This window comes from Melospiza georgiana, chromosome 20 (genome assembly GCF_028018845.1).
Source record: "Melospiza georgiana isolate bMelGeo1 chromosome 20, bMelGeo1.pri, whole genome shotgun sequence".
In the NCBI taxonomy this organism is placed as follows: Eukaryota; Metazoa; Chordata; class Aves; order Passeriformes; family Passerellidae; genus Melospiza; species Melospiza georgiana.
The window spans coordinates 3,345,939-3,365,312 of NC_080449.1; the positions used below are offsets into that span (position 1 = coordinate 3,345,939).

The following is a 19,374-nucleotide window of genomic DNA, read 5'->3' on the forward strand; positions in this document are numbered from 1 at the left end:
AACCTCCTCTTCATTCCCAGGGCATTTCTCTTCCTGGTAGGAATTATTCTTTCTCTCTCTTGTTTCCAAAAGAGCCTTCTTCCACACTCCATGCTAGTGCCTGTCTCCCTGCATAGAGGACTTCTCCCAGTGCCATGGCTTCTTGAATCCCTGGTCAGAGTGGCTTTCACACCCCACACAGAGAGTTTCATACTGCAGTGTCTATCCTCTGCATCCATGAGGTGTTCCCAGAGAAGCCTCCTTGCTAAGTGATGTCATTTGTGGTGGGAGCAGCTGCTGGCTGTGTCAGAGATTCCCTCAGGCTTTAAGGGGTGCTGTGCCAGCCTCCCTCTCGTGCCTGATCCCTGGCATTGCACACTTGTACTGCAGCAATTCCTGTTCTGTGCTTGTGTGACCTGAACAGGGATCTGACAGCATCCCCCTGCAGGAGGGCTGTGAGTGTCTCACATGGGGGGAACCTGGGCACCTCAGTGTGCACTGATGTCTGCACTTAGAAAACACCAAAACACTGGGACTTGCCTGGGTTTGATGGCACTGTGAGAGGACTTTTATATTAAGAAAGCTGTGGTAAAAATTGCAGGGTTTCTGATCCCAGTATTCCTTCAGACCTGTTTTTCTTCAGTGTGTTCAGAATTAGCTCTTGAAGTAGGAGTGACAGTCCATGAGGTAGGATATAAACATCATATGGCTGCCTGCTTCTCTGGAAAGACACTCAGATACAGGATCAGAGGCGAGGTAAAAGAAAAGATGAAAATATATTAAATCCAGCCATCCATGAAAGGCATTCCTCTCATCTTCTGCTGGGTTTTCTCCACAGGAGCTGTGGATTCCAAGGCCTCAGCTTGGGTCTCTCCTACCACAGGGAGCCTGGGTATGTCAGAGTGGGAAGAAAGAAACAACTCAGGCCCTGTGGGTGCTGCAGAGGGGAACTGCAGGCAGCAAACAAAAAAATATCCCTTGATATTCATGAGAATTCATTGGGACAACTCAGATGGGATGTACTGGTGAGAATCCATGGTGCTTTGGGATGCCCTAATAGCCAGGGGCAGATCAGTCACCCTGTTGTGTGTCTGAAGCCAAAATAGAGAAAGTCCTTTCTGGTGTCAATTTGTTAATACTTTTATTTCCTTCCTATTGGTAATTGCTGACAGCAGCAGAACTGCAGTTGCACATGAGCAGACTTTATTATCTGCCATGGTTCAGCCTGAGTGAGAAGCAAGGGTCCTGTATATAAAATATAGAATTTACAGACAGTTAGAAAATCCTCATTATTTATCATTTCCACAGTTGAATTGTAACTAAAGACCTGCAAACATCTTTGTTTCAAAGTGAGTGAGTTCATCTAGAATCTCCTTTTAAGTAGATTTTGCCTGTCCAGGCAGTCTGGAGATTTATTCTGCAAAGGTGTTGTGGGGCTGACATGAACAAGCTGCTGTACAGAGAGCTGGGAGGAAGGAATATGTTACCAGGATTTGTCTCCTTTCTTCTCATGGGTCCCCATTTTGTTATTTTATGCCTTTTTTTATTACCAAAACACCAGTTTAAAAATCTCAATCTATCTTATCGTCTAGTAAAAACATTTATAAATGTTTTTATCTGTCAGAAAAAGAAGTGGTTGTGGTTTTCTTCATGGCAGAGCAGTGTTCATTGTCAGGGTGGCTCAAGGGGCAGGGATTTAATTCAGTGGCATGTGCAAGGCAAAAGTGAAGTGTCAGGAGGCCACGCTGAGCTCATTGCCTAATTACTCACTTATTATCTGTGTGGAAGTCCCAAAGCTTCTAAACAAGAGCTTGGGGAAGGTCTGGCTGACATCCTTTTCTCTTGGACCCTGTGATCTTTTCCAATTCAAGAAGGTGCAGTGACTGACAGGCCAGAGCACCTGGAGTCCAGGAGTTCCTGGCATCTCACTGCCTTCTTTCCATTTCTGACAGTGCTGGGATTCTTCCTTGGCATGTTCCAAATCTGAGCCAGGAATCCCAGAGCTCACCCCTGTGCTGTCAGGTCACTGTTAAAGGATTGCATTTCCAGGTGCAGGATGAATGAAGTCTCAGGAATTTCCCTGATATTGCTGACTCCATGATAACCTCTTTATTTTTTCTCTGCCACCTTGCCTGGATGCCTCCTACCTTCTTCAGATGGTTTGAGCAAAGAACACATCAAAAGGTGTAGGCATGTCTCTCATCAACTAAATCCCAGCAGTCAGGTTATCTGAAATCTTTTTCTTTCACTGGAAAGTGCCTTCAGGGGTTCTCATTGTGTACCCCAAAAGTACAGAGCAAAACAGCCCTTGAGTAAAAACAGCAGCAGCACCCCCATCCTGCTCCCTGAAACACTCTGTGTTCACAATAAGCCCCCTGCTTTGATCTCTTGCCAAGAATAACACAGACAGTCTATTCAAACATCTTTAATGACATGATACAATTAAAAATATCTAACGTGCAACTCAAAGAAATGAATATGAAGCTCAAGTCTGTTTCCACAGCCCTCTAAACTTGACTGGCAGGTTCCAAACCTTCATTAATTGGTCTGAAAATGCACGAATACCCCAATATTATGGGGTGTGTGTGTCCTATATTATCAGTTGGGAGCACAAGGGACGAATAATCAGATTTGAAAGGATTTAGGTGCCATGGTAGCTTTAAAAATCCTGCAAGGCTCACCACTGCATCTGTGAGCATTTACATTTCTGTTTAAAGTGGTCTGAAAAGCCTTGGAGACACTCATCCCTGAGGCTCTTAACAGTCTGTGTGTTTTAAGGCTCTGAAGCAGTTGAGAAGAGAGCTCTAAACGCCTCAGTCAAAGGACAGTGCTTGTGAATTGATCCCTTTTCTTCACAGTAACTCAGAATTTGTACAGCACCTCATCTTTCAGACGTGCAGAACAGACCAGAGGAGCTGGAATGACTGCAGGTCCCAGGGGAATCCTGATTATTAGATCATAAAGTACCTCTGGTCATGGTGAAATATGAAAGTGACAATTAGGAAAGCTTCTGTTCCTGAGTCTGCTCTGGTCTGAAGGGCAGTGTCAGCTGAGACACTTCCAGAGTCAGCAAGAGAAGCAGGTCAGTGCAAATGAACAAACAGGTGAGCCTCAGCCCAGCATGAGCCCAGCTTTAGCAAACGTGAAATTAAATGTGTTCATTTGAGTCCTTGCTAAACAGTTTAAATTGGCAATTTAACCCTGTGTGGCCATGACTCAGCTGAGAGACAAAACCTCAGCTCTGTGTCTGTGCCCTTTGTTTCTCCTTTGATCCTCTGCACATTTTGTAGGGGCCAAGACTAAGAAGGGTTGGTTTTGAAGGATTCCTGGTCAGCAAGGAGTGTTCATTGGAAGGGACACATGGCCATCATCACTGACATGAAAGCACAGACAGATCAGGCAGAAAATACCTGGAAGCAGTTGGCTCTTACATTCTGACTGTGTTTTAATGCCCTTCCAGTCCTCACTAATGGCAACACTGCAGGTATCATCTCTCAAGAGGCCACAGAAGAGGACAGAGCACATTTTTCAGACATCACCTCTTCTGATTGGAGAGGATTATACAGCATTAGCTTCACAAGAGCTCAGGGCCTGCCTGCTCAGAGGCATCATTTCAGGTCTGACATGAGTAATCCCAGCTGTAGCCCAAGGAAGAGCCATGCAGGCTGTTCTTGTTTGGAGAATGAGTAGCTTGCCATCCACCAGGAATCCCAGACTTCCTGTGGAGCAGGCTCCATTGTCTCAAAGTACAGCAGTGCAAGTACCAGCAAGTTGCTGGGAGCCCTACAGGAAAATCACTTGCATCCTGCAGTGTGATTTGTGTGTGGACCCTGTTAACTGTGCTGTGACAAGTGCTGAGTCACAGAGAGCCATCAGTCATCGAACACGCTGCTGTTCCTGTGGCTGGAGCTGCTCTCCCTGGCCATCACTCGGTACGAGATGCGCAGGAAGGAGCCCACGAGCAGCACCACAAAGAGGATGAGGAGCAAGGACCAGACCCCTGGCTCAATGCCCTTGAGGAAGCTTGGGCTGTCCTGGGGGATGCTGCTGCTCAGGCTCAGCAGGTACCCAAGAGTCCAGGCAGATGATCTGTCACCCATCTATTGAAATAAAAAGGAGAGGTCAGAAGAGAAGGAGGTGGCCTGGACCCCAGCTGTGTTTGTGTGCATGGCCCCAAGGCTTTGGATGTATTACCTGAGACTGATGCAAGGATTTGGCTTGCACTGAGGAGCTCTCCCACTCTGAGTGCCCTGAGAGCACCCACAGGCCTCAATGGCACTTCCACCCACACCTCTGCCCACAGGCAGGGGCACTCCATGTCAGCTCTGGGCAGCCCCCTCTCTCCTGAGCTCTGCTGTAGAGGAGTGCTGTTCTCTGCTTACTGATGGGTTGTTCTAGTGGATCTCAAGTCTGCATTGTGGATAGTTGTCTCTCTAGCCCTGTTGAACCTCACACCTGTGAGGTTTAGGTTGCTTGTGTCTGTCTTTCCAGGCTGGGCTCCCTGGGGGTCCTGGACCTACCTCATTACCTTGCTTTTTCTGATGGCCATTACTTGGCCCTGCTCAGGGACCATGGCTGTGACTGTCAGTTGTGAAGAGGTCTGGGAACAAGCTTTCTTTTCTTTTGTGAAGGGAATGATCTGAATCAAATCCCACTGTCCTTAGGGCCTCCAGATCATGGAGCAATTTCAGACCTTATTAGAGATTAGGTTAGATTATTTGTTATTTGGAAGAAATTGTCCTCTGGGACAGTGATGAGGCCCTGGCACAGGGTGCCCAGAGAAGCTGTGGATCTCTGAAAGTGTCCAAGGCCAGGTTGGACATTGGGGCTTGGAGCAACCTGGGATAGTGGAAGGTGTCCCTGCCCATGGCAGGGGGTGGAATGGGAAGAGCTTTAAGTTACCTTCCAGTCCAAAACCAGTCTAGGATTCTATGATGATAAGATATTTATCAACCCTCATGAGTATGAAAGTGGTTGCAAAAAGGTTGGGAAGCACCTTTTGGCTCAGGAAATGTTACCAGCAGCTTGTCCTTAGCATTAAGTGGAGATCAAGCTACACTTCCTTCCCTGTCAACAGAGGTTTCTAAAGATGGTGCTGATCCAGAGAAGATTTTTGACCCGTGTGTTTTTCAGAGAGGAGAAGTGTCATCTCTGGTTCTTTGACACTGGTTTACCACAACTGTGAATCCATTTTACAAAACTGTCCTGCTGGAGAAGCCCAGCTGGTTAGGGCCTGTCAGTGTGGGAGCAGGCTGGCTGTGCTGGGAGCAGCCTCCTGGTCACTGGGAGCACTGGGCTGTGGGAACTGACCTTCTGGAATGCAGTCCAGGCAGGATGCTCAAAGTCAAGTGTGTATCCTCTTGTACTGAGATGGAGGATGAAGGCAGACACAGTGCAGTAATCAACAAGTGTATCCAGGCTTGCTTGGGACTCCTTAATCAGCTGGTGCCATTTCCAGAACAACAAAAAAAAAAGAAGATGGGGGAGAAAAATGAAAGAAGTAAATACTCAATAGCTGAATTTCAGGCCTGCTACAGCCTCTCCTTTCCTGTTCTAAAACTGACTGTGGGACTGGAGGAGGGGTTTGTGTCCTGTACAGACTGAAACCACATTTCCTGCACTCACTGGGCTGTAGGGTAGAAATCCATGTCATCTGTTCCTTTGTTCCCATCTGACTAAGCCAGATCCAAGAGCAGCAGGACTGACAGCCAGGTTGCCCTGCTGGTGAATTGCTTGGTAGGATTGATTCCCTGCTCTCTAATTAGGCTGAGCTGATGCTGCAGCCTTTCTCCCAACTGGAACATTGGGATCTTACTCCTCCTTCCAGAAGAGACTGCTTTAGGGGATTGCTTATGGCTCATTAACAAACCCTGGAGAAATTGCCCCATTTGAATGTTACTGTGGATGCTCCATCAGTGTAAATGCAAATGAGGGTGACCTCATAACCACCACCTCAGGGAAAGAAGTGACAAACTCCTTCTGGCTTGGGCTCCATGAGCCCAGGTGAAATGGGAGCAACCCTGGAATCTGAGTGGATGTGTCCCCTGCACTTAAGGACAGAAGGATAACAGAAAGACCAAGGTGATGTGCAGGAGTGAGTAGACAACCTTCATGTTTACTCCTTAAAATACTGTAAAAGGTATTTGTGGCTTTTCCTTTTGTGAGGTCCAGGTGTTACCAGCAGCAGCTGGGATTTGAGAGGAAGGAAAATAAGTGGAGACTGTTTCTTCAAAGTAAAAACAAACAAACAAACAAAAAAACTAAAGAAAAGCTTCACAAAAAAAAAAAAAAAAAACAAAAAAAAAAAAAACAAAACACAAAAAATCCAGACAAATCCAAATTTTTCCCTGAGGGAGCCAGTAAGTTACAGCTCTGTCAGTCTGAGCCCTGAGGGCTTTTGCAGCAAACTGTTCCTTGCTTCCCCCCCTCCCTGCACACCGAGTTACTCCACAGTTACCTCTTTGACAGACATCCCACACAGCCTCTGGACAGCCTGGCCCAAGTCAGCAGAAGGTGCAGTTCCTCTCAGGAAGTCCATGGCCTCAGAAACCACCTACAAGAGCAGCAGAAATAATAATCAGTGGGACTGTGCCCTGTGTCCTTGCCCTGCACACCAGAAAGTGCCCCTAGGGAAGTGAGGGGCAGTGGCTGAGCATTGCCAGGGTGCCCTTGGGGTGCAGGGTTGGTTCCAGTGCCTTGGAAGGGCTCAAGGGACATGAGCAGAGCTGGTGCTGTCTGGAGATGGAGACAGCTCTGTTCCCAGTGTGCATCCAGCAGCGTTCCTGGGCCTGCCTGGATAAGTAGACTGGTCATAGAATCAAAAAATCATTGGTTGCAGGAGATGTCTAAAATCAAGTTCAGCCATTAACCCAGCACTGCCAAACCCACCACTAAACAATGTCCCCAGGTCCCACATCCTACACAGCTTTTAAATCCCTCCAGGGATGGTGATTCCACCACTGCCCTGGGTAGTCCATGCCAGGGCTTGACAACCCTTTTGGTGAAAGAATTTTCCCCAATATCCAATCTAAACTTCTAGCACAGCCTGAGGCCGTTCCCTCTGCTCCTGTCCCTGTTCCCTGGAGCACAGCCCGACCCCCGGCTGTCCCCTCCTGTCAGGAGCTGTGCAGAGCCACAAGGGCCCCCTGAGCCTCCTTTGCTCCAGGCTGAGCCCTTTCCCAGCTCCCTCAGCCTCTCCTGGGGCTCCAGACCTTTCCCTGGACACACTCCAGCCCCTCAATGTCCCTCTTGCAGCAAGGGGCCCAAAACTGAGCACAATATCCATGGTGTAACCTCACCAGTGCTGAGGACTGGGAGATGATCCCAATGCTCCTTGGCACCATGTCCATGGCAGACTCAGGAGCAGGAAGCTGGGGAAATTTCCATAGTTACTCTCCCTGGAAATGCCCTCAGCTTGTCCTAGGATCTTGAACTACTCCTGGCTTAACAATCCAATGACTTTGGCCACTAAGTCTAAGTTCTCAGGCAGAAAGGTGCTTGTGGTGCAGCATGACCAGAAGTTTGTAAGAGAGGGGCAGAAGATCTCCAGTTTTACCACAGACCTGGTGTGGGAAGAGCTGCTCAGCACTCACTCCTGACCTCCTGACTGTCCCATCCCTGCTGGTTCCTGCTCAGCACTCACTCCTGGCTGTCCCATCCCTGCTGGTTCCTGCTCAGCACTCACTCCTGACTGTCCCATCCCTGCTGGTTCCTGCTCAGCACTCACTCCTGACCTCCTGACTGTCCCATCCCTGCTGGCTCCTGCTCAGCACTCACTCCTGGCTGTCCCATCCCTGCTGGCTCCTGCTCAGCACTCAGCCCCTGGCTGTCCCATCCCTGCTGGCTCCTGCTCAGCACTCACTCCTGACTGTCCCATCCCTGCTGGCTCCTGCTCAGCACTCACTCCTGACTGTCCCATCCCTGCTGGCTCCTGCTCAGCACTCAGCCCCTGGCTGTCCCATCCCTGCTGGCTCCTGCTCAGCACTCACTCCTGGCTGTCCCATCCCTGCTGGTTCCTGCTCAGCACTCACTCCTGGCTGTCCCATCCTTGCTGGCTCCTGCTCAGCACTCACTCCTGACTGTCCCATCCCTGCTGGCTCCTGCTCAGCACTCACTCCTGGCTGTCCCATCCCTGCTGGCTCCTGCTCAGCACTCACTCCTGGCTGTCCCATCCCTGCTGGCTCCTGCTCAGCACTCACTCCTGACTGTCCCATCCTTGCTGGCTCCTGCTCAGCACTCACTCCTGGCTGTCCCATCCCTGCTGGTTCCTGCTCAGCACTCACTCCTGGCTGTCCCATCCCTGCTGGCTTCTGCTCAGCACTCACTCCTGACTGTCCCATCCCTGCTGGCTCCTGCTCAGCACTCACTCCTGACCTCCTGACTGTCCCATCCCTGCTGGCTCCTGCTCAGCACTCACTCCTGACCTCCTGGCTGTCCCATCCCTGCTGGTTCCTGCTCAGCACTCAGCCCCTGGCTGTCCCATCCCTGCTGGCTCCATGGAGCCCTAGAGTTGGTCTCAGCAGCAGACATTGAAGACACACAGATGGGAAAAGCTCCCCCCCAGTCCCTGTGGGAAGCCAGTGGTCCATGTTTGAACAACTGTGTGGCAGTGAGGAGGAAAGGGTAGAAGTGTCATGGTCTGGATGTTCCCACTGTATTTGTTAATGGTCAAACTGGTCCCATTTCATGGGTTCCTCATGCCAGTTGCTTACCCCAGTGTAAATGAGAACTCACCAGAAGCCTGCTGTGAAGGGGCTTGAGGCCACTGCTGAAGAAGCTGCAGGAGAAGGAAGAGTTGAGCAGGCTTTGCATGAGGTTGATGCAGGCTGTGGGGTTGCTGGAGCCCGTGATGTTGAAGACCTCCTTGGGGCCAGGGATGTCCTGTGTGTCACCACTGGCACCACAAAGCCCAGCATGCACCGACTGCCACTGCACCTCCTGGGAGTAGGAGAGGGGCCAGCAGGGATTGGACACGGTTTTAGCACCTCTCTGATCCTGGAGGCAGAATAAAACAAGGAGCAAGAGAAGACATTGACATCCAGGTCTTCACACAGGAAGACAGAATGTAACTTGGTTAGGAACAGCCTTCCCCAAGCACCACAGCACTGAGATCAAGCAGGGAGGCTGTGAAAGCTTTGCCAAATCTTATGGCAAATCTTGGGTCAAGCACAAGGCCCAGGCAGGTCCCAGCTGGGCTCAGGGTCAGTGACTGGAGCTGCTGAGAGGTGACGAGTCCCAGCCCGACCACCCTCCCTTAGAGCACAAATACAATTCCATGCATCCTGTGCTCTTTCCAGTTGCAAGAAGGAGGCTGTTCTGATCTGCCTTCCAGATGGTTCAGCCCCACAAGAATCAGTGGTTCTTATCTCTAGCATGGTTCAGCCCCACAAGAATCAGTGGTTCTCATCTCTAGTAATTTAGCCCTATAACTGTGGTGAAATTGGTGTCCAATGTGTGATATTCAGGTCTCACACTCCCACTCCCACTCCCACTCACCTGCAGTAGCACGGTCACCAGGCACTCACACTCACACTCACACTCACACTCACCTGCAGTAGCATGCTCACCAGGCACTCACACTCACACTCACACTCACCTGCAGTAGCACGCTCACCAGGCACTCACACTCACACTCACACTCACCTGCAGCAGCATGCTCACCAGGCACTCACTCTCACACTCACACTCACACTCACCTGCAGCAGCATGCTCACCAGGCACTCACACTCACACTCACACTCACCTGCAGTAGCACGCTCACCAGGCACTCACTCTCACACTCACACTCACACTCACCTGCAGCAGCATGCTCACCAGGCACTCACACTCACACTCACACTCACTCTCACACTCACTCTCACCAGACACTCACACTCACACTCACACTCACTCTCACACTCACTCTCACCAGACACTCACACTCACACTCACACTCACTCTCACACTCACACTCACCTGCAGCAGCACGCTCACCAGGCACTCACTCTCACTCTCACACTCACACTCACACTCACCTGCAGCAGCACGCTCACCAGACACACTCACACTCACTCTCACACTCACACTCACACTCACCTGCAGCAGCACGCTCACCAGGCACTCACACTCACACTCACACTCACCTGCAGCAGCACGCTCACCAGACACTCACACTCACACTCACACTCACCTGCAGCAGCACGCTCACCAGGCACACTCACTCTCACACTCACACTCACTCTCACACACACTCACACTCACCTGCAGCAGCACGCTCACCAGACACACTCACTCTCACACTCACACTCACGCTCACACTCACCTGCAGCAGCACGCTCACCAGGCACTCACACTCACTCTCACACTCACACTCACTCTCACACTCACACTCACACTCACCTGCAGCAGCACGCTCACCAGGCACTCACACTCACACTCACACTCACACTCACACTCACCTGCAGCAGCACGCTCACCAGGCACACTCACACTCATACTCACCTGCAGCAGCACGCTCACCAGGCACACTCACACTCACACTCACTCTCACACTCACTCTCACACTCACTCTCACTCTCACACTCACACTCACCTGCAGCAGCACGGTCACCAGACACTCACACTCACACTCACCAGACACTCACACTCACACTCACACTCACTCTCACACTCACACTCACTCTCACACTCACACTCACTCTCACACTCACACTCACCTGCAGCAGCACGCTCACCAGGCACACTCACACTCACTCTCACACTCACACTCACACTCACCTGCAGCAGCACGCTCATCAGACACTCACACTCACACTCACACTCACACTCACTCTCACACTCACACTCACCTGCAGCAGCACGCTCACCAGGCACTCACACTCACACTCACACTCACACTCACCTGCAGCAGCACGCTCACCAGACACTCACACTCACACTCTCACACTCACACTCACCTGCAGCAGCACGCTCACCAGGCACTCACACTCACACTCACACTCACACTCACACTCACCTGCAGCAGCACGCTCATCAGACACTCACACTCACACTCACACTCACTCTCACACTCACACTCACCTGCAGCAGCACGCTCACCAGGCACTCACACTCACACTCACACTCACACTCACCTGCAGCAGCACGCTCACCAGGCACTCACACTCACACTCACACTCACACTCACACTCACACTCACACTCACCTGCAGCAGCACGCTCACCAGACACTCACACTCACACTCACACTCACACTCACCTGCAGCAGCACGCTCACCAGGCACTCACACTCACACTCACACTCACCTGCAGCAGCACGCTCACCAGGCACTCACACTCACACTCACTCTCACACTCACACTCACACTCACACTCACCTGCAGCAGCATGCTCACCAGGCACTCACACTCACACTCACACTCACACTCACACTCACACTCACACTCACCTGCAGCAGCACGCTCACCAGGCCGCTGCGCAGCCGCTCGGAGCCGTGGCAGGGGCAGTGCCAGCTGTGCACCCTGTGCGTGTGCCCGTACAGCCGCAGCCTCACCGCCTCCTCTGGCTCCTGCTGCTCCTCTGGCAGCTCGGATGTGAGCTGGGCTGAGGTTCTTCCCACGGCCAGGACTCCTGCCATGCCCTTCCCAGAGGGGACCAGCTGTCCTTGCCAGTCATACTGACCCAAAAAGAACAAGAGAGGTCAATCCTTGAGACTCCTGCATCTCAGTCACAGCCAAGTGCCACCATGATTGCACACAGAGGGAAAGCAGCTCCATGGTGCCCACAGCCCAAGGATGCTGAGGCAGTGGCTTTGGAGGGAACAGAGGAGCCGGTGTACAGAGCCTTCCCACAGCCTGTGGGGACAAACAGGGCTGCCCAGGCTGGCTGGCTGCACTGGCAGTGGTCCCAGCAGGCAGGAGAAGGTGGAGAGGGTGGTGGGGAGTGACAGGGACGTTTCCAAGAGGGCAGATATGGGTTTCAAGTGCTGCTCTGTTACTAAAGTGATCTTTCTGTCAGAGGAACCCTGTGGCATCATCTCCTGCAGTCCTGCAGAGCTGACTTTGGCAATGCTGAAGTTCACAGCACGGGCAGGAGAGTTTAATGGGGTAAACACTCTGTGCCTGGCTGGAGGAGGTCTGACCATCCCCTAACCAGCGTGTGCTTGCTGCTTTTCATATCCCTGATATGAGGGATCCCTTTTCATATCCCTGAGCTGCTTTTCATATCCCTGATGAGGAATAACTCAGTCTAACCCACCTTTCTCTCACCCTCTGAGTTCTCTTTGAGATCCTTTGGCTTGAGAAGTGATGGGTGAAACGAGAAAACTGAAATTATTTTCTTTTTGTTTAGCAACTGCCTTCTAAATACAGAGCAAGCCTCTTTGGTGTCTCACTCTGAGAGAGGCTTTTCTTTGGCAGCAACAGAATCTGCTTCTCCACCATCCACAAGACTCCCCATGGGGCAGCTGGACTCCAGTGGGAATCCCACAGCACAAACAGCAGCTCCTGTTTGACAGAGGCACTGAGCTGCAGCTGCAGTGGAATTCTTGGTGATGTCCCATGGCCAGGCTGTGTAAGGTCATCCATGTGAGCATCCTGGATGTGCTGGCCAGAAAGCCCCAGGTCTGATGGGGCAACTATCATGGATAGTTCATGGAAGGCCAGAGCAGAGATTTGGTTCTTCAGCCTAGTTATTATCATGGAATCACAGAATGGTTTGGGGTGGGAGGAATATTAAAGTCCACCTCATTCCAACCCCCTGCCATGGCAGGGACACCCTCCCACTGTCTCAGGCTGCTCCAAGCCCTGTCCAGCCTGGCCTTGGGCACTGCCAGGGATCCAGGGGCAGCCACAGCTGCTCTGGGCACCCTGTGCCAGGGCCTCACCTCAACCAGCTGGTGCTGGATCTAAGCTGCCTCCTCTGAAAGGCAGTGGGAGTTGTGCTGAAGCATTGTTTTAAGTACAGGGGTTTACCCATCCCACCACTTGTCTCTGTGGCTCTCTCTGCTCAGCCCAGCTCTGTGTGCCCCAGGGAGAATCATCCTTTACCTTGAAGAAGTTCTCCAGGACATAGTTAGCAGCAACCCAATTGAATGCTTCTTCCTCTGGGCTGGACAGGATTTGTGCCCCTTGAAAGCTGAAGGGGGATGACTTCAGGGTGCCAGTCAGAGCTGCAAGGAGACTGGCAGAGAGGATGGGGTGGGTGAGGCTAAACACAAAAGAAAAAGAAAGCACATTTGATGTTACAGGACCCTGCCAGGAGCTGCCTGCAGTGGGGCCACACTGCAGGGCTTCTGCTGTGTTCCCTACTTTGGGAGTAGCCCCAAAACCACAGTGACAATCCCACTCCTGCTGCTGCTTCCCTCTCCCCTCACATGGCACTGGGGGCAAGAGCAGCAGAGGGATGGTTTGAACAATTGTGCCAGCATTTAAGAATTTAGGACCTCAGTACCCTCTGTCACTGAGGAAATCCTTTGGCCCTATCCCAGTGGCCTGGTCCCATCCAGACCTCACTTTTCCCTAGTGTCTAAAAGGAAATAAATGTCCCAGTGATGTGACTGAGAAGAGGGTGCACAAGAGTGTGGGATAAGGGGAACCTTCCCACCACCATTTCCAGTGTGCTGACAAGAAACACTCCTGCAAGCCCACGTGGGCTGTCACACAAACTGAAACCACGTGAGCTTCCAGACTGATGGGTGTTTTCCCAATCACTAATTGTGAAAGTGTAATTGTGAAGGAGACACTGCCAGCCTGGCAGGAGTTGCAGGACTGTCATCTTCATGGCTGCCTGGGGCAGCACATGGAGACACAGCCCTGCCATGCTCCTCTCCTCAGGGCCTGAGGAAGGTTTGTCTGGCTAGCACATTAGGGGTGGCTCAGCCTGCAGAGCAGCTGTTACAGGATGATCCTGTGATGTGTGCTGATCTCTGGGTGTGCATTTGCAACATTCACTCACTTCAGCTGCCTCATGCTGGCAGTGGCTCCCAGGTACAGGGGGGTTTGGCTGTGCTGCTCTGCTGGGATCTCGTTCTGGGCCCAGTTCAAACATGGCTCCAAGCTCTTCCCAGCTTTCTGAGGAGAATCTGAGTAGCTGGAGATTCCTGGACCTGAGGACCATGGAACAGAATGGAATTTCAAGGGAAGTTATGGGAGAACTGTGAGAGCTGTTACCCCAGAGATTGCTGTCCTAGGACATGGTTAAGACAGAACCTGTCACAGGTAGAATGAAGGAGGTCTTCTGTCATAGACATCTTTTATGAAAAATCCTTTCCTCAGGATTTTTCCTCCTGAGAAGCCTCAGGAACAAAATGTAAACAATGATTATCTGCTGCTGTGGAATGCAACAGGTGCCTCTGTGATTGGTCTCATGTGGTTGTTTCTAATTAATGGCCAATCACACTCTGCTGGCTTGGACAGAGAGTGTGAGACAGAGCCTTTGTTATCATTTTTTCCTATTCTATTCTTAGCTAGCCTTCTGAGGAAATCCTTTCTTCTATTCTTTTAGTATAGTTTTAATGTATATATATAATAAAATATATAATAAAATAAATCAGCCTTCTGAAACATGGAGTCAGATCCTCGTCTCTTCCCTCATCCTTGGACCCCTGTGAACACCATTACAGTCTTCCAGGTATCCATCCTGCTAAAATATGGAAGTGAGACCAAAATGTGCATAGAAATAGCAAATTACACTAAGACTACCCTAGCTCTGCAGCTGAGACATCTATACCAGCCACATGACTGCTGCAACAGCTGAGGCTGTCTCAGCCCACAGAAGAAGAAGTGTGGCTTCAGTTGCTATAGAAATAAGCAAAGGACACAGAGGCTGATGTGTCACCTCTGTCCCCCAGCCACTGAGCCCTGCTGGCAAGCAAGACACCCCTGCCCTAGAGGAAGCCAGGGCTCTGCAGAGGGAAACTGTGTGCCAGCCTTGACTCATTTTTCCAGCAAGTCAATGGGGTCTTAAATGTTGGTCTTGAAGGAGAGTTTCCCTTCCCCACCCTCCTGACTCCCTCAGCAGGTGCTTTGCTCTCTGTGGCTGTGCTGCCATGCAGGCAGGGCCACTCACACCTGGGCTCCAGCCCTGCCTGGGCCTCTTGTGCTGCTGCTGGCAGCAATCAGAGCTGCTGCTTAACCCAGCCACTGAATGAGGGACATGAACAAGGCTTCAGGGAGCCCTTCTTGCATCTTCTGAGGGTGATTTGTGTTGTTTACAGCCTGCAAGGGCACAAACCCTGCTCCTTGCTTGCTGTGCAGCTGCCCTCCCACAGCACACTGCTGCTGAGGGCTCAGTCCCTCCCAGCATCCCACTACAACCAGGCTTTAACATCAAAGCAAGATTAGGAGATAGAGAAGGAAAACCCCATGCATTAATGCATGAAACCCTCTCAGCTGGCACTGGCAGGGCCAAACTGATCCAAATTTGTGAGGAAAACCCCCAAATTCTCTGAAATGGGACACCTGGAGGCAAGCTGAATTCATGCTTGTGCTGTCAAGTGCCATATGGGGGATTGGAGTCTTTTCAGCTCTGTTGTCCTGGAGCTACCCCACTCACTGCCCAGGGCACAGCCAGGAGGAGGCAGAAGATACCAGGAGTCATCCTGCAGTCAGATTTGTCTCCATTGCTGTTCACTGCCTCTCCTGGGTGAGAAGCTCCAGCAACCTTGGCTCTACCACTGATCCATGTGGACATCAGGAGCAGCCACATCCCCTCTGCCTCTCTCCATGCTTCCCTGCCTGCAGCAGCCCCCAAATCCTCACACTGCTACTGTCAAGTGCCTGATGCCCAGCTGTGTGTGGCTAAATCTGCCCAGTGGAGGAGAGCCATGCTGAAAAGAAGCAACTTGTGCTGCACCATTTCTGTGCACAGCTGGGTGGTGCAGGAGCCAAGGAATTTATGGCACTGGTCCATGCACAGGTCTCTGTTTTTGCATCCATTCCATGGCAGTCTCACAGGCCACTGAGCAGGAAATGGGCACCTTACCTTGCACAGGACAGGAACTGCATCCTCTGATCACGCCGGTCTTGTTTGCCTTGGTGGTTGTCCACTGGTAGATGAAGAGGATGGTGCGGGATGGGCCAGCATCCAGAACAATGCCATACTGGAAAAACCCCAGAACATTCTACTGAAAAACACTACTGAATGCATGCTGATTGATATTGTAGGGTTACCCAGCATGTACAGGTATTCTGGGTGGCCCCTGGGTCTGCACTGCAGTGTTTGAGTTTGCTTGTTAACATTCAAAGAGCAGGCAAAGCCAGAAGATGATGAAGATTTGCAGGGAACCATCTGCATTTCTGAATATATATGAGGAACAGCAGGAGTGGAGAAACGCCCAGAAATACATCAGCCCTACAGTGGCATGTGCTGGAGCTGCTCCTGAAACCAGGCAGAGGGCTTCCCCTGAGAGCTGAGCCACCTGGAGCTCAGGAAAAACAGGTCCTAAAGCAGTGGGAGATGGCACTGTACGAGTTCTCCACGGATTCTGGGACTCAAACTGCTGCTGATTGGTTTGCTCAGGCTTTTGTGCAGGGATTGGAGAGCTGCAGCTCACTTGTCCCAAGGAGCCCTGCGTCTCTTCGATGTCCCACTGCAGTGATGGTGTGACACAGGCTGGGTTTGCCCTGATGTGTGCAGAGCTGTGGGAGCTGCAGCAACCAGCACAGACACTGTACTGCACAGCAGCCCTCAGAGACAGAGATGATGTCTTGGCAGGAAGGGCAGCAGCAGTGGACATGAGCAGCTCAGCTCCTTGTCCCCTCACAGCTCCCAGTCATTGTCCTCAATGTTTGTCTGTTTGCTGCTGACCCAGCCTTGCTGCTCCCGGTATGTGAGGATGAGCAAGTGGAGGCCACTGGACTACCCTGCAGCACACCTCTGCATGTCCCCACCCCCAAAATAGCCCCAGAGCCAGCCTGGGGCTCCTCTGCTCCTATTACATGACCCCAGTTTGGGATATCTCCTACCCAGGCAGGAAGGAAACCCATGAGCTGCATGGCAGTGCGTGGTCGAAGTTGGATCTCACCCACAAACAGAGCTGGGACTGAGTGGGAGGAGAAACCTCCTGAGAGGTTGATGTTAATGCCACCAGAAGGGTTTCAGCAGCAGACTGAGCTGGCTGCAGGCTCTCAGTGAGGCTGGCTGCCTGCTGCCCTCCTGGAGCTCCCAGTTGCACCAGTCCAGGCACCCAGGCCAGGGGCAGGGGCTGGGCTGGAGCAGCAATGCGGAAGGGAAGGAGCTGGGGCTCCCTGCCCGAGCCTGCTGGCACCCTCCCACACCAGTGACAGCTCGGCTTTCTAGCAGGGACATGTTGGCTGCTGCAGAAGAGGAAGAAAGGAATGGCATTGGTGGAGAAATATGGATTGATTTTTTTTTTTTTCCTCCTTCAGAAAATTAGAGGTTGCTGCTGGGAGTGCAAGGGAGAAGGGGAGGGATCACCATCACCACATTTATGTCCAGCTCAACAGCAGGAAAGGGTACAGAACAAGGAGAAATAGGGGGAGTTTAGCCCAGTTTTGTTTCTGAGAGGAACATGGAGGAGGGGTGCTATCTCTAAACACACAGGATAGCCTCCTTCTGTTGGGTTAAACCATGTGTGCCACTGAGCTCACCTCAGCAATGGAGCACCAAGAGACAGAGCAGGTGGGCATTAAACCCCCCAGACCTGACCCTGCTGTGAGGAGCACGCTGGCTCTTTGGTTGAAATCAAGACAGGACCACAGAGAAGAAGGCATGAAAGCCAATTTGTTTTTAGGACAGAAGTAGCAGTTCAGGGACACATTCCTACTGACTTTGGAGAGGGACCTAGCACTTCCCTGCACTGACACCACTGGTAGTTTGTTGCTCTGGGGCAGATCCTGCCATGGGCTGCCTCCCCTCAGCCTGCCCTGAGCATCCCCACTGATCCATGGACCATATCCAGCCTGTATTTCCTGACCAAAGTGCTGGGCTTGTTTCTGCTTTGAAAACCTACAGCATGTTAAAAGATGCCAACCTGTCCTGACACGGTTGTCCCAGTTCCCTCCTCAGTTTGTAAGCAGCTCAATAATAAAATAATGCCCAAAGCAACAAATCAGCCCAGCTTAGCTGCCTGTCTCCCCCTGGACAGCCTTACCTTGGTCCGGAGTGGGGCCATGGGTACATCTTTGGTGGAGACACAGAGCAGCACGATGCCCGTCAGCCCTGCCACGATCACCAGCCAGGGGGGCAGCAGCTCTCGCCAGGACATGAAGGGAGCTGCTCTCTCCTGTCCCCACAGAGGAAGCCGTGCGGCACCAAACCGGCTGCTTGTACAGCCTTTAAAAAGAGCAGAAAGGCGTGGCCGGGGCCAGGCTCTGAGTTCAGCCCAGCCCCAAGCCACAGGGACCGCAGGGAGCGTGGGCCTGGCTGGGATGTGTCAGGCTGCTCTGCTTTCCCTTCCATCCCTGCTGCCCAGAAATAACAGGAGGGCTCCGTGCCCGGCCTGTGCAACGGCACCGCTGCAACCTCGAAACTGCCCCAGGCACCGGGGCTGAGGTAAACACAAATGTGGGCTTAGCTCAGCTGGGTAATGAGCAGAAAGCAGCCAAAACTCATCCCTTTGGTATTCCACGTCTGGCAGTGTGAGCTTCCACATTAGAAGTTGGGGAAACTGCGTGTCACTGGATTTACTTTGTTTCTGAGGGCTTGAGCCCCCCTTCCTGACAGCCTCCCTATGGAAAATAACCAGGGCTCAGGCTTCATGAAACACACGCCTGCTTTCTCCTGACAGCGCCACAAAGTCTCATCCCCGAAATGGAAATTGTGAACAAAACTCTGTGGCTGCTCACACTGAGGCATTTGGCTGATTGCTCATGTCCACAGACTGGTCATGGATCTGAAAATCAAACCAGGAATGGAAAAAGGCCACTTCTCTATTTTGGTGACATTTCCTCTTTTCATTCCTGTCTGCCCATGATCAGCCAGGAGGGAAGCCTCAGACACCCCCAGAAACCCTGAATTTTGCTGCATAGGAACATGGAATCACAGAATCTCCTGGATTGGAAGTGACCCACAAGGATCAAGTCCAACCCCTGGCCCTGCAGAGGAACATGGAATCACAGAATTTCTCGGGTTGGAAGTGACCCACAAGGATCGAGTCCAACCCCTGGCCCTGCATAGGAACATGGAATCACAGAATTTCTCGGGTTGGAAGTGACCCACAAGGATTGAGTCTGGCCCCTGGCTCTGCACAGGACACTCCACAAGTCCCACCATGTGGGAGCTCCTGGAGCAGGTCCTGTGGGGAGCTGCTGAGTTGGTCAAGGCTCTGGAACATTTCTCTAGTGAGGAAAGGCTGAGGGAGCTGGGCCTGTTCAGCCTGGAGAAGAGACAGCCCAGAGGGGATCTCTCACCATATCGATGTGTATGAGTGTCTGAAGGGCAGTGCCAGAGCATGGAC

At 51.8% G+C, this 19,374-nt stretch overlaps 1 protein-coding gene across 1 annotated transcript; it reads right to left on the reverse strand.

Moving 5' to 3' along the window:
- Positions 1–3,851: 3,851 nt before the first annotated feature.
- On the reverse strand, positions 3,852–18,183 carry LOC131091984 (ectonucleoside triphosphate diphosphohydrolase 2-like). The gene is made up of 9 exons (XM_058038403.1): positions 18,070–18,183; positions 15,939–16,056; positions 13,911–14,061; positions 13,004–13,163; positions 11,404–11,631; positions 8,713–8,973; positions 6,437–6,532; positions 5,290–5,421; positions 3,852–4,079 (listed from the first exon to the last, which is right to left on the reverse strand). Exons 1-9 carry the CDS (start codon positions 18,181–18,183, stop codon positions 3,852–3,854), a joined length of 1,488 nt encoding a protein of 495 aa, XP_057894386.1.
- Between the last annotated feature and the right edge of the window lie 1,191 nt (positions 18,184–19,374).